The sequence below is a fragment of the Arachis ipaensis genome, chromosome B01, assembly GCF_000816755.2.
Source record: "Arachis ipaensis cultivar K30076 chromosome B01, Araip1.1, whole genome shotgun sequence".
NCBI lineage: Eukaryota > Viridiplantae > Streptophyta > Magnoliopsida > Fabales > Fabaceae > Arachis > Arachis ipaensis.
Window position 1 is genome coordinate 2563202 of NC_029785.2, and position 15469 is coordinate 2578670.

At 33.5% G+C, this 15469-nt stretch overlaps 2 protein-coding genes across 2 annotated transcripts in view; one reads left to right on the forward strand and one right to left on the reverse strand.

The window, feature by feature from the left end:
* LOC107639885 (B3 domain-containing transcription repressor VAL1) overlaps positions 1-4853 on the forward strand; it is a gene marked incomplete at its 5' end in the record, with an annotated part of 8105 nt that extends 3252 nt beyond the window's left edge. The window contains 10 exon segments of the mRNA XM_016343479.2: positions 49-150; positions 766-1406; positions 1624-1720; positions 1864-2038; positions 2281-2357; positions 2470-2892; positions 3040-3089; positions 3232-3345; positions 3496-3563; positions 3825-4853. Coding sequence (XP_016198965.1) covers positions 49-150; positions 766-1406; positions 1624-1720; positions 1864-2038; positions 2281-2357; positions 2470-2892; positions 3040-3089; positions 3232-3345; positions 3496-3563; positions 3825-4582 — 2505 coding nt within the window. The 3' untranslated portion in view covers positions 4583-4853.
* The window catches only part of LOC107644227, an 8661-nt gene continuing 1795 nt past the window's right edge, over positions 8604-15469 (reverse strand). Inside the window, exons 2-5 of the mRNA XM_016348041.1 lie at positions 9258-9351; positions 9019-9130; positions 8845-8929; positions 8604-8751 (exon numbers count right to left, since the gene is read on the reverse strand). Coding sequence (XP_016203527.1) covers positions 8604-8751; positions 8845-8929; positions 9019-9130; positions 9258-9351 — 439 coding nt within the window. The remainder of the gene's footprint in view (positions 8752-8844; positions 8930-9018; positions 9131-9257; positions 9352-15469) is intronic.

A 15469-nucleotide genomic window follows, 5' to 3' on the forward strand; every position in this document is an offset into this window, starting at 1 on the left:
AGACCTTTCTGTGTTTAGCGATTAAGTATATTTGACTTGATTTTGCAGCCTATCCATTGTGGATGCATAGTATCTAAATCTTTGTTCGAGTACCTTGACTTTGGCGGTGTAGGATGTGTTAGCTGTGTAAATGCTTCCCAACTACGTTTGGTAAGTTTAATCTGGATATGTTTGTAATTTTGCCATCATATTACTATTAGTACATTGCAACAGGTTTGATTTTGTCATATGTTAGTTGCTTAGTCTTGCTTTCTAGAATCTCACTTTAGTCATGGATATCTGAATTCCAGTCATAATTGTTTAATGCAATGAAGTTTTTCCTTGATATTTTAACTGTAAATTACTATCTCCAAAGAATTTATTAAAGGCTTAAGCCGTGGCATTACTTCAGCAATGTTTAAAAAGTGTAATCGCTGTTGTTGGAGGCCCATATGCCTGTACCAAATATTTGCCATCATGTGTTAAAAATAGAAGTCATCTAGGGGTCTTCACCTAACAGCATAAGTGGTGTAATTGCTTGAGAATCTGGAAAGAAGGCATGCATATGTATAAGATCATTTGGGATATTTAAGTACCAAGATCATTTGAAGAACCTCTGGCTTCTACTAGAGTTTTTTTTCAGTGATTATACTCAGGAAATTGTTGCTTGTGTTTTGGTTCTTATTAGAGATTCTATGCCTGGTATTCTGTTAGTGCAGTTATTTGACATTTGTTGTCAAATGTTTGATATATTATGTTATCTGCTTATTGGATATTTTCTTGCAGACGAGGAATACTGAAAATGGGTCTGTTTCGACTACTAAAAATAATGCAAGTGATCGGCATTCTGCTCATATTGACAACAGACAGTTTGTCAGTAGCGTGGATGAAGGAAAACTTATGGAGTTCTGCAGAATTGTTGAAGCTAGCGAATCAAGCCGTTGGAATCATGCTCAGAGAGACAACATAATCTCATGTAATGGGCAAAATGGCAAAGAAGTGACATTCAGGGAAGTGGAAAGTGGATTTTCAAATGTGATAAAGCCATCGGTTCAGTCATTAACGTTTTCTGCTTTAGAAAATAGTAGACCGACATGGGAGATTAAAAATAGACATGAACCAATGACTCAACCATCTTTAAACATGTGTCTGGGAAATCCGTCTGGGAGCAACTTGGTACTGCCTTCAGCAACTGAGATTGCAGAAGGAAGACTTGAGAGCAAAGCCTCCAACTTTCAACAAAGATCTCGGCCCATATTGCCCAAACCATCGAAGACCGGACTTACTATGAATGTGGAAACAGACAAAGGCTCAACTTCTCAGGCACGCATTGCTCGACCACCTGCCGAGGGGAGGGGCAAAAACCAGTTGCTTCCTCGATACTGGCCCAGGATTACTGATCAAGAACTGGAGCGGTTGTCTGGAGAGTATCCTATATATGTTTTTGGAATTTGGTAGCATGTGCCGTCCATACTTTTACACTAGTTTCATTGTGACTACACTAACATCCAATTCAGTGCTGCGACGTAGTTTTACATTTTACGTATTATCTGATTTTATAAATTTCTCTCTTCTTGCAAATCAATGGCAAACAGTAATATAAAGTTGATTTATCAGCAGTTTTCCTTAATGTTATGATAACAGTTTGAAGTCCACTGTAGTGCCGTTGTTTGAGAAGGTGTTGAGTGCTAGTGATGCTGGTCGAATTGGTCGACTTGTTCTCCCAAAAGCATGTGCCGAGGTATGTTGAGCATTATTATTTATTATTACTTGTTATCTGGGCTTGCTTGATTGCAGATATTTATTGCTTTATTGTTCTTTTATAGACATATCTCTTCACCCCGTAACAGTGAGACATCTTACAAGGTAGCATCTGAATTGCAGGCTTATTTTCCTCATATTTCACAATCAGAAGGTCTTCCTTTACGGGTCCAAGACGTGAAGGGGAATGAATGGACATTTCAGTTCAGATTTTGGCCTAATAACAATAGTCGGATGTATGTATTGGAGGGTGTGACACCTTGCATACAGTCCATGCAATTACGTGCTGGTGATACTGGTATAAATCAATCCAGTGAACAAACTCTTGCACAGAAATATTACATTACAGTTTGCACTTTCTTTCCAAAATATCTTAGGCTTCACGATTTTTATTCAAACTTGTATTGTGATATATGTTTTGGTTGATCTGTTTCATATTTTATTACTGGATCAACTGTAGAGTTGAGCTGTGGATATTTTTAGAGATCTACCGTGCAAATCTGACGTTACCGGTTGTTTTATATGATTCTCTTGCTGCAGTTACATTTAGTCGGATAGACCCTGGGGGTAAACTTGTTATGGGTTTCAGGAGGGCGACAAATTCTTCAGACACCCAGGTTGTAAGAAAATATATGCTTTACCATCACTGGCCTCTATTTTGAATGATACTTGTTTAATTATTTTCCCTTAAATTGGTAAATATCATTAATGGGTATTTTGCTTAAACAGGATGCCTCTACATCTGCACAATCGAATGGTATTTCAACTACAGGAACCACCTCTGGTGGAACTGAGAATCTGCCATCAGGAAGTAATTATGCTGATCTTCTCCAGTCGGCGAAAGGGAATGGGGAACCTAATTCTAGTGGACATCCAGACCATCCACGTTCAGGTACTGGAGCTGCCGCTGTGCTTAAAACCGAAAATTGTGAGGAGATGATAAACAATCATTCCCTTAAGCAACCAATTCCAGTTTCAGAGAAGAAGAGGACTCGCAATATTGGGCCTAAAAGTAAGAGGTTGCTTATTGATAATGAAGATTCTATGGAGTTGAGACTTACCTGGGAAGAAGCACAGGACTTGCTTCGTCCGCCACCTAGTGTTAAGCCAAGTATTGTCACCATTGAGGACCAAATATTTGAAGAATATGATGTAAGTGCGGTGTGTGTTTTCACTCAACAATTATATACTTTGTAACTTAGCTGTTACAAGGTGAACATGGAATAATATTGATTGATATATTTACTTTTGAATTTTGTGTCACTGGGCTTATCTATGTCCATGTTTGATTTCATTTAGGAGCCCCCGGTTTTCGGAAAGAGGACTATTTTCAGTGCCTGTTCATCTGGGTAAGCATATACCACTCTTTTCCCTGTTTTGTGATGCATTTGTACAGCGAAATCCTTGTCTGAGTAATACTTGTTTTTGGTATTATGCTCCATGAAAGCTTTTTGACTTTATCATATTGAATATGTTAACTGTTTTATCCAGGGGGAAGGAGCAGTGGGCTCAATGTGATGATTGCTCTAAATGGCGAAAGCTTCCCGTCGATGCTCTTCTTCCTCCCAAGTGGAATTGCTCTGAGAATGTTTGGGATGCAAGCAGGTGTGCCATTTTTTTATCTAGTGATCCTGAATTAGGTCTCGATGAGAAGGGTGATAGATTAGTCATTTTGTTCAAAATTTGTCGGGATCACCTCTTTATATGATGAGATCGGAATAAACTAATCATATGATTCACATTTCTTATTTTCAGGGCTTCATGTTCTGCTCCAGAGGAGATGAGTTCAAGGGAATTAGAAAATCTTCTGAGAACCAACAAAGGTATGATACTACTTTCTGTGTTTAAGATAATTTCTGCATGGATTGTGTTTTGAGTTTAACATTCATGTATCATCTAATATTATGCTTTTCAAGTATCATTCTATGCCTACTTCTCTATGCATCACTTTCCAAAATCTTATTCCTCATGAGGTTCAACAATAAATTTACACCGGCTAGACCGCAATTCTACTTCCAAAATGAGCCCTTGATAGTTAATATAATTGTTCTTGAATCTAATTGGTCGCAATCGATGTTTCCCAGATCTTAAGAAGCGGAGAATTGCTGAGAATAATAAACCAATCCAAGAGCATGAGCCTTCTGGGTTGGATGCTCTTGCCAGTGCCGCGGTTTTAGGAGACAATCTTGTTGATCCTGTGGAGTCATCAGCTGGAGCCACCACCAGACACCCTAGACACCGTCCCGGCTGCTCCTGTATTGTGTGCATTCAACCACCAAGTGGAAAGGGGAGACACAAGCCAACATGTACTTGCAACGTGTGCATGACCGTGAAGCGCCGGTTCAAAACCCTGATGCTTAGAAAGAAGAAGCGCCAATCGGAGCGCGAAGCAGATGCTGCTCAAAAAGGTCATATTCCCCGAAAAGACGAGTCAGATACCAATGGAAGAGCTTCAAGAGATTATCCTAAACCGAGTCACTCGGACAAAGAGGGAGGACTAAACAAAGATCAACAACCAGCCCATGTGGGAGAGTCGAATGCCGGACAAATAGACCTGAACTCGCATCCGAATCGCGACGACATGGCAGCCGATACATCGGCGCCTAGCACCTCGAATCATCTTGAAACAACAAACCGAGAGGTAAGGAACTATATGAATCAAAATGGTGTTAGAAGCTACAATAATGGTGAAGTGCAGGATAATCAGCATCCTTCTTTACTCAATCAATCTAATGGAGGGTGCTTTGGATCATCCATTGTGTGGAAAATGGAAAGAAAAGATGAGGTTTACAATCATGCCAATCAAAGTCAAAGCCATAGTCAAAACAACAATCTTTCTTGATAAATTTATTTATTTATTTATTATTTATACTTCTATATTTCTATTTTCTTGCACTCACAGTATATAACATAATTTGCTCTCTCTTTTGCAAAAAGGGTGCTCAAAGTGGTCAAAGATAGTTTTCTTATAGTCAAAAGGATGTATTACTATTATCAATATTTTGAAATATTTTCCTTCATGGAAGTGGGTTCTGCACTTTTCTCTATTTGACGATGTATTTTTTTGGGTCGTTTATGAGAATGAAAGAAAAAATGGTATACCTTAGTCCTCAGTCTTGGTCCATCCCTTTTTTTTTGGTGATATTAGTGACGGTTAATTCTGTTACTTCTTTTTATTTAAGCCCATCCAAATAATTCCTTTTGTTATCTCGGCATTTCACTTGGCCAAAAAAGAATTGTTACTACTAGAGTTTTAGTATCATAAAAGTTTCAACGTAGTCCAATTCCATCGACTCATTTCATCTAGTTAATTAACATACAAGTAGTTTACAATCAAAGTTCAAACATTGAAAGTTCATGAGTTGGCACTTCACAATTTCAACTCAATTTTTTTTAAGTGAAATTAAGGGACACTTTTCTTGTGTACATTAGTGGGGAATGAATGTGTAGAATCTTTGGTGGGTTTGTAAACCCGAAAGTTTTATAGCTAAATATACTTGTGGGTACATTTTCTATTTTCATATATAAACGTGAATATAATGATTATTCTAAGATTTATTACGTTAATAATAATGCTAAACATGTAAAAAATTAAATCAAATTTTTTGTAATAAATTAAAAGATTTTGTATTATGTGAAAAAATATTCAAAATAAATAAAATGGCCTATTTTATAATAGAAGGGTGCAAGTTAATGGGGTGGACAATGAATAGGGTAGGATAGGGTTTAGATTCTATTCGCAGATTGAGAATCTTACCCATAACTCGACCCGCACTCTAAAGTTCTACACTTGATGCTACTCGATACTACCCACGGCAAATCATTTTTTTTCCAATCAAAGGCAATATTTAATCATTTCTATTTTATAAACATGCTAATAGAACAAAAAAATATAAAATTAAATCCATATTAAAAAAATATTAAAATCGTAATGAAATCCATGTTAAAATTAAAAAAAAGAGAACATGTGGGTTCGATATCTATCAATTTCATTATACATGTATAATAATTTTTTAATTACATACTATAATATATTAGGAGTACAAGTAGGTTGGGTAGGGTTAAGTCTAAGCCCACACTCTACCCTACCTGTAGCTCAACTTGCTCTGCTCTCAACTCGATCCGCTAACCCAACTCTATCGGAATGGATTGGATCCGATTGAATATCGGGAATAGAATTAGTATTACTAGCCCTACAGAAGTATTATTTAGACATTTTACAAAAAAAAAAATCGTTATTTTTTCTTAAATGTAATTTCATTAATTTGTATTCTTCTATGGTGTTTAATGCATTTGAATTCGTTTTATATGGAAAAATCATGTTGTCATGACATTAATCTAATCGAAAATATTTGGTAACCAAAGAAAATCAGCCAAAAACAGCCATAACTTGTCTTATTTAACATTCATTAATTGTTGCGACAATTAATTAATGCTAAATAAGATAAGTTCTGGCTGTTTTTTTTGTCTACTTAGCATTACCCTTTTTTTTTTTACTATAGAAAGATTTAAATCCACAACCTCTTACGTAAATATAGAAAAACTATGTCATTTGAGCTATAATTTATTGACAATTATTTCTACCAATTATTTACGTCATTTCTTTTGATATTATTAGTTGCTCTCTCAAAATGATATAAACTTAAAATTCTCTATTCGATAGGTTAATGATTAATTCATTGCGAATCTAAATTTTATTAAAAAGTTTATATTAGTCAATAAATTACAATATTTATAAGACAATATTTAAATGTAACACTTACTTGAATAATGAATAAATTGATTACTTAGCCAATTCAAATTAAGTTATAATATCTTATTCTCATACTTTATTATAAACCTCATTTCAGAAAAATCTAAAAACTATGTTAACTTATTTATTAGAGTAAATATTTAAATTATTTTTGTGATTTTCAGTAGGGGTGAGCACGGGTAGCGGATACCCGATTATCCGTCCGAACTCGAACCGATAAGGAGGACAATTACATATGGCCATCTCTCTTATGATAAGGAGGATTCCAACATCTGACTACATATCCTAGTATGTAACCTAAACAGGCTACAACATTGAAAATGTGTCCAATCCCTAGCAAAGTCACTATTACAAAAGAAGGAATTGAGAATAGACCTAGTTGGCAAATGACCCGAGCCAACACAAAAGGAAAACCCCTATATCTGACAATCCTATTTGTTGGACACAATCCAAAAAAATCAAATCAAAATAGCATCCAGCCAGCATGATTACATTTCGATCTATTTGGAATCACAAGCCTTCCTAAACACTTATAGATATACTATATAAAATACCTACACCTAGACACAGCAGCTCAATTCCACACCTTAAATCAAACTCCATTAACCTTGGCCATCTGCATCAGTAGCCGCCTCCTCAAATTGGGGATTCAAATTCCTCTTGCCCTTGGAGGTGACAACATGATTTTCATGAATAAGCTTCTCTCTATATTAGGAAGGTGCATCAAGAACATGGGACAACACCTCCTATGACAAAGAAATTAACAAAAGCTATGAAACTCACTCAAGAATGCAAAATCCATTTAGAAACAGCACACATAGGAAGGAGAAAAAAATATTATATAATAGTACTTGAGTTTCTTTTTCTGGTGAGCTAAGCAATATATAGTTCAGCAGAAAGATCATCACTAACAGTATCATTGCTGGATATTTTCTCATCTTTTACATCTTCACCATTAATTAAGGCAGCAAACTCAGTTCCTCCGGAAACAGCAGGCTATTTTTTAGCCAGAAAATCTATAAGAACTGGGGATTTAGATAAAATTTCAGAATACTCACCAACAACTTTGTCACTTTTGATAAAAGTCTTTGATGACTCATTCTTAATACCAATATCCCCTTTTCCACAGGGAACAGATTTGTCTAAATCAGGCTCTTATTCATATGCCATAAGAGTTCAAAAATAGATAAGACCATAACAAAAATTCACCACAGCACAATAAAAAAAATAAGAAATGAATCATGAATTTACACAATCTAAAAAGAATTATATGTATATGTAACCTTTTTTGGAGTAGACTCGTCATCAGCATCATAATCGGGAAGTTCAAACATGGCAATAATGTTGGGATCATCACATATTCTCCTAATTCGAAAAGTGCCATAAAATGTATCATGTGTGACACGTTTGGTATCAACCTTCAGCAGTAACTTCTTTCCAGTGAGCCCTTGGAATATGGGAGGATAAGTATCCCCACATATAAACTATTTTTAAAGTAATACATAAAAAATACACAGTATGAATAAAATATATCACATCCCATTAAGTGAACAACACAAAAAAAAAAAAAAAAAACTAAGAACATATACTTGCATCTCTTTAAACCTCAGTAAACAAGTCAGCACATGATTTCTTAAGCAAATAAGATGCCTCACGATCAAAGAGAAGGAAAATACACTCCCCACAATGATCTTCAAGTGTTATTTTAATTTTAAATCTGCGAAGAGAAAACAAAAAGGAACACAATGATTCGGAATAAATAATACCAAGAAACATTATTTTTATAAACAATCCACAAGACAAAATGAAAAGACATTTTGAACAAAATTTCTGACCTTGGAGTCACATTAGTTATGTGCTTCAAACAAAAATAACAGTAATATGCACCATTTTAAGGATAGATATCCTTTCCACACACACACGCAGAATACCACCAACCTCCATCCTCAACAATACCTTGTATTGTACCAAAAATGATATAAGAATCCTCCTATGCAATGGGCATTTCAAAATTTGTTAACAATATGAATGAAAAAATAGATCTGAAAATTGTTCTTTGATTTTCTTTTTCAGTTCATTTGTGTATAAAATAAACATAAACACAACTAACTCAAAAGAAGACAAGCTCATTGTTATCTTGAAGCTCTTCAATAGTGTATTTTCTAGTTAAACGCATGAAATCATCTTCCAAGAAGACAACTTTACCCTCATTTGCAATAAACAGTGGCTGGAAACTATTGACACCTTGCTCAATCATACTAAAAAAATTATGGCAGACACTTGTACTTGTTACTCCAGATTGGTTGTAAATAAAGAATATAATAAAAATCAACAAAATAAACCATGCTAACCTCTGCTTGAATTCAACAACTTCAGGAAGATCAGGATTAAATAACATTTGAGTGGCATACATCACATTTTGAAGATCTACTTGACCTACACATCAATACAGAAAGAGTTTAGCAAAGTTTATTGGAGACAACACCTAGAGTAGCAATGAGATGTACAGAAAACAAACAATGTACCCCTAAAGAACTTGACTTTTGCAAGTTGAATGACAACAACAGGCTGCTCCACATAGCCAGAGGCAAGAAAATGATTTACTTGATTAACAGTTCCCAAACAATGCACATCGCACTGTAAGATTGAAACTCAAAACATGACAAAGAATGAAACAGAAAATAAGAAAAAAATGATTAAAAAATAAAGAGAAACCACGAGAAATGACTCAATTAACATACTCTTTTGAAGTTAATTCCAGTACAATTATTTTCACAATTTTTTCCTCTTTTGCATATTCTTTCTCTTCTCCCACTGAAGTTAAAAGACCAATGACATCTATTCCAAATAAACACAACCTATTAAATATTCAAAGGATTTGTTAAAAAAACTTGAATAACAGAATAGCAAGAAGAGATACACACCAACTAAAAAATCATAATCTTGGGTCATGTTTAGCAGCTCAGAAAAAGAAAACATGTTGAAATAAGTCTTAGGGATAACATCTTCATCAACAGCTACAACAGTGGTTCGGTGAAGAAAAACCAATTTAAATTCATGAGAAGTTGCTCTATAAACTTGACCTTCAACTATATGATCCCTAAACCTATTAAGGAGTGGTTTCTTAATTGTAGCTTGAATTTTTTCACATTGGAAATTCAACAAAAGAACAAAATCAGATTAATGAAACACATAATTTAAAGTTGAAAACTTAAAAAACAACAACTAACACCATATTTAAAAGAGAAGCTAATAGGGGCTATCATGCTCATCAAGGAGAATCATCTCCATTGAGTTAGGAATCTCATGGTTACCAAAAGAGGGTACAACCCAAAGCCTTAGAACCCTAACTTTCAGCCTCCAAGCCTCTCTAGGAGGATGCATCTTAGAAATCATATCAAATGGAGGAGGCATTGCAGAAAAAAAAGGAGATAAACAGAGTTGATGAAATAGATCAAAATGTAAACAAAAAAATTCTGAAATAGACAGAGCTTAGGAAGAAATAGAACATAGCAGAATATTTGTGCATTGAATGTGGTTCACCAACCATCCTTTTATAGAAAAAATCTAGAACACAAGGCTCACCTTTTTGAATTCAAATTGAGGATGATGGAAATGGAGGGAAAACAAAATCTCAGTCCATATGCATCTCCATTCAATGGCATAGAGATAACTAATCATAGGAGAAAAACCTGAACTAACACAAAAACAGGAAAAACAGGTGAAACTTTCAAGAAATCAAGAAATAGGGACCAAAAATTGAGATATCATACCATACCTACTACAGTGCACCTACATGTCATTAGACCATAAGGAAGGCAGTCATCAACTACCCCAAACAATGATTCTACTCATAGCAATGAGAGTTGGTAAATGTATTAGGTAGGGATACATTCTAAACAGCAGATGAATGGAAAAAAAAATATAGACAAACATCAATAAAAATCTGTTAATCACATCAACATTCATGAAATGGATGAGATTGAAACATCATACCTTGATAATAATTTCCAAATTTCCAATGAAGAATATATAGCACAACCTTATTATGTGTCCATAACACATTTTCATGGGAAGACCAGCTGCTGGATAGATTTTTCTTTGGATAAAGAGATATGCTAGTTAGACAAACAATACCATGAAGCCATTTTACTGGCACAAGGCCATCCTTTTCTCAATGAACCTCTTAAGTTCAGGGCGAAGAGTTGTATGTGCATCCAACAGCTGAAATATAAAATAATTTTTTCACAAACAACAAAAAAATGTAATGCAATTCAGTTGAACTTAAAAAATAAATAAATGACCAACATGCTATACATCAATTTTTGTCAATCACATCACCACTGATAGAATAGATTAGGTACAAAACCCATTCCATGATAATGATTCATACAACCCACATGCAACCAGCAATTCACTTTAGGTAAACTTAATGGATTTGTTGAACATACCTAAAAAAAACAAAGATTCATCAATGGGATTATTGAATCAGAACTGAAATCAGAATGCAAAACTTGAACAGGAGCAAATGGAATTGGGAATGCAAAAATTGAATAGGAGTGGCACAAGCATATTCTTTTATCAAAGAAGCAAACAAATTTATGACAATCAGCTCTACTTCTTTGCAAGAGGTGAAATATACAGCAATTTTTGCATAACCAATAAAGGATTGAAATGCAACTGAGTTGACTAACAAAAGATTTCATCAAAATGCAAATAAATCACCAAGAAACTATCAATCAATTCCTATCAATTACATCACCACTCATCAAATAGATTAGATAGAAGAGAATTTCCTAGTAACACAAACAATGGAGTGATGCCATCTTTTTGTGAGAAAGCCACTTCCTTTCTGAATGACATCTTAAATTCAGGACAAAGACCCCATATTTTTTTCAAGAGCTGAAATATAAAATAATTTTTACATAAATAATAAAAAAATGAGAATGCAATTGAGTTGAATAACCAAATCTTTCATTTAATGACCAAGAAGCTATGAATCAATTCCTATCAATCACATCACCACTGACTAAATAGATTAGGTACAAAACCCATTCCATGATAATGATTCACACAACCCACATGCAACCAGCAATTCACTTTAGGTAAACTTAATGGATTTGTTGAACATACCTAAAAAAACAAATATTCATCAATGAGATTATTGAATCAGAACTGAAATCAGAATGCAAGACTTGAACAGGAGCGAATGGAATTGGGAATGTAAAACTTGAATGGGAGTGGCACAAGCATATTCCTTTATCAAAGAAGCAAACAAATTCATGACAATCAGCTCTACTTCTTTGCAAGAGGTGAAATATACATCAATTTTTGCATAACCAATAAAAGATTGAAATGCAACTGAGTTGACTAACAAAAGGTTTCATCAAAATGTAAATAAATCACCAAGAAGCTATCAATCAATTCCTATCAATCACATCACCACTCATCAAATAGATTAGATAGAAGAGAATTCCCTAGTAACACAAACAGTGGAGTGATACCATCTTATTGTGAGAAAGCCACTTTCTTTTTGAATGACATCTTAAATTCAGGACAAAGACCCCATGTCTTTTCAAGAGATGAAATATAAAATAATTTTTACATAAATAATAAAAAAAATGAGAACGCAATTGAGTTGAATAACCAAATCTTTCATTTAATAACCAAGAAACTATGAATCAATTCCTATCAATCACATCACCACTGACCAAATAGATTAGATAGAAAGCCCATACCTTGATAGGGATTCCCACATTTTCAGTGAAGAATGTATGGCAGAACATCATTACCTATGCAGAAGACATCTTTAAGGGAAGATAACCTACTCCACGTATCTCTCTTTGTAGGAGGGAATTTCTAGTTAGACAAAAAGTTCTTTTATATAAACAATAAAAAAATAGAATGCAATTGAGTGCTTCATAAAAAATATATATATATATTATTCCAATACTCCAATACGATAATAATCTGCTCAAAAATAAACTAAGATGCCGAAAAATAGATAAATACTTCAACCTCTCTAAAAAGATAACATTCTATAAATACCAAACTCTATAAAAGGTACGCTACTTACTCTAAATAACATTATATTTATCTTCTTCTCTTACTAATTTGAACGTGAGAATGCCTTTGCAGGTGTCATCGCCAACTTTCTCCGTCTCAAGCGAAAGCAAGCTCAGTTCCTGAATAGGACGAGTTATACCTCAAGTCTGACTTATCACACAAAAACAATAAGTATACATTCACCAAGTTTCTAAATCTTAATATTTATCAACTTTTATAATACTTGTATGTATATATATATATATTCTAATACTTGTTAAGTTTAAAAATTTTGAACAAGTATATATGTTTTTAAGAATAATTAATGGATGAAAATAAGAAGAAAAAAATAATACTTTTTACAATACCCTTAACCTCCTGCTTGTGAAATAGGACAAAAGTGATCTATATACTAAAGTACTTTACTCGGAAAATATTTAAAAAATTTGTATCATTAAACATAAATAACAGAACATGATTCTGAATACAGAAAATAGTATAAAAATTCAATGAATTTGTTGAATATATACAAAGTAAAAAATAAAAATAGATTCATCAGTTTTTAAATAATGTAACAGAAACTTCCAAAGAATGTAACTAAGAACATGAACCCAGAAACAAACCAAGTCAGATAAGAGAACATGATTCTGAATGCAGAAAAAATTATAAATTGCTACATTCAGCCCAAACAATTCAAAGGAATTAGTGAATGAGAACGGAAATTGGAATGCAAAATTTGAATAGGAGAGAATGAAATTGGGAATGCAAAACTTGAATAGGAGAAGCTGGGTCTATAAACTGGATTTGCTGAAAAAATTCTGTCAATCACATCACCATAGAGAAAGTAGATTAGGTAGAAACCCCATACCTAGACAATGATTCACAAAACCAAACGCATGATCCATAAATATAAGAAAAGGTAAGTAAGAAGATAATCTTTATAATCATTATAAAATCCCAAAAATTGATAAAATACACAAACCACATACAACAAACAATTCAACAGCTAGCAAAAAGAGAAATGATAATCATACCAACAAAATCTAAATAACGAAATGAAGAAGAGGAAACAGATTCATAGACTATACTCAAAATTAACAGCAACTTCCAAAGAATGTAACCAAGAATATGAACCCAAAAACAAACCAAGTTAGATAGACAATTTGTAAATTAAAAATTTCACAATTTGCACAATTAGAAATTTCACAAACCCTAAACAATAAAATATGGGTTAACCGTGGAACAGATACTAAAATTGATCATAAGGATGTACACAATGAAAGAAAAGAAAAAGGATGAAGAGAAAAATAGGTTTGGATGCACCTGATTGATTGATCAGAGATCTTGAATTTGAGACCCCAATAGGAAATCACTAACCTGGATGAACGGCGACGAACCAAACTCCTAAGAAAACAGAGCTCATACACAGAGTTTCGTAGGCAGATGAAACGAAGCTAGGAGAAGAAACCAAAGCTCCTAGGGTTCCAACTAATCATTACCTGTTGAAACAAAACCATCAAAAGGCAGGTTGCATGAGCGATTCGGTGAAATGGAAGGCAGGTTGCGTGAGCAAGAAAGTGAAAGGGATAGCTGATGGCAGAATGACAGAGGAGCACATGCACCCCTAAAGATGAGAAGCCACGCTGGAGGAGCCATCGTGGAGGAGAGCCTCCACCTGGGACTGGAGCCGGCCTGGAATGCGGAGAGGTCTCCAGCTCAGAGATGAAACCACGGTTATCTATTGTTTAATGATAAAGGGAGTATAGATATATGTAGTTAAGCTTTTATTAATTATTATGCATAATGAAACAAACTTATTAACTTGAGAACTTCAATGACAAGGTATTAATAAAAAAAAAGGACATAATTTTTGTACTAAAATTAGGTTTTATTAATAAACAAGTTTAGAGTTGGTGATTTTATTAAAAATAATTATTCATGGATTACCCACAACATTATTTTTACACTAATCCATTAAATACTAACTAAATACATTAATGTTTTTCTTATATCATATTTCTTATGATATACATAATATTATATTTTAATTAATCCAATACATACATCGTACGAGCTATTACAATGATCGTGAAAAGACGATAAAGGTGAAGGATCAGGATCCATAAAAAAACACTAAAAATTTATCTTCATTGAGTTATACTAGCATTTTATCCGGTACCCACTAAACCTTCCATTGTTTCCATGCATGTTCATTATTTTAATCTCAAAATCAAAAGGCCTTCCATCAATTTTTCATTTTTTTTTGTTTATTTATATTCACATGCAATCTATTTCATTTTTAAAAGAGCGAAGTGTACACAAAAAATATTATAATGTAATAAGCTATGGAAGAATCAATTACTTTCTTTCATCTCTTTCTTATTATTAGGATTTATGTTTGAATTTGATTTTGAATTCAATCTCTTCTACCATTGTAATTAATTGGATATCTATCATGACTTCTTTTTTATTTTATTCAATGGAAAGAAAATTTGAGAGAAAGGAGTCTCTGTTTATAATTTGAGATAAAATGATTTTTTTTTTTAATTTTAGATTCTGCAGAATTAATAACAACAACTCTTAAAGTTGTGAAATAAAAAAGTCCTTGATTCAACCCCTTTCAAAGCCAAACTATAACCTTCAATATTAAAGGACATTTGGAAAATCTGGTTTATAACACAGATTTCTGATCATAAAACACAAGTATATGTCCACTAAATTAACGTGGTGATGTGGCGCTGGTTATTAATACATTTAATTATTAGTGCGTGGCAAAGGGTAGTACTGTAGTAGCCACCCACTATGTAGAATGCTAGATTCAAACAATTTTAGTAGTATCGACCAAAAGAAAAAAAAAACAATTTTAGTAGTGAAAACAAAAATATATATTAAAATATTTTTTTTAGATATTATTATATTTATAATTTGAAT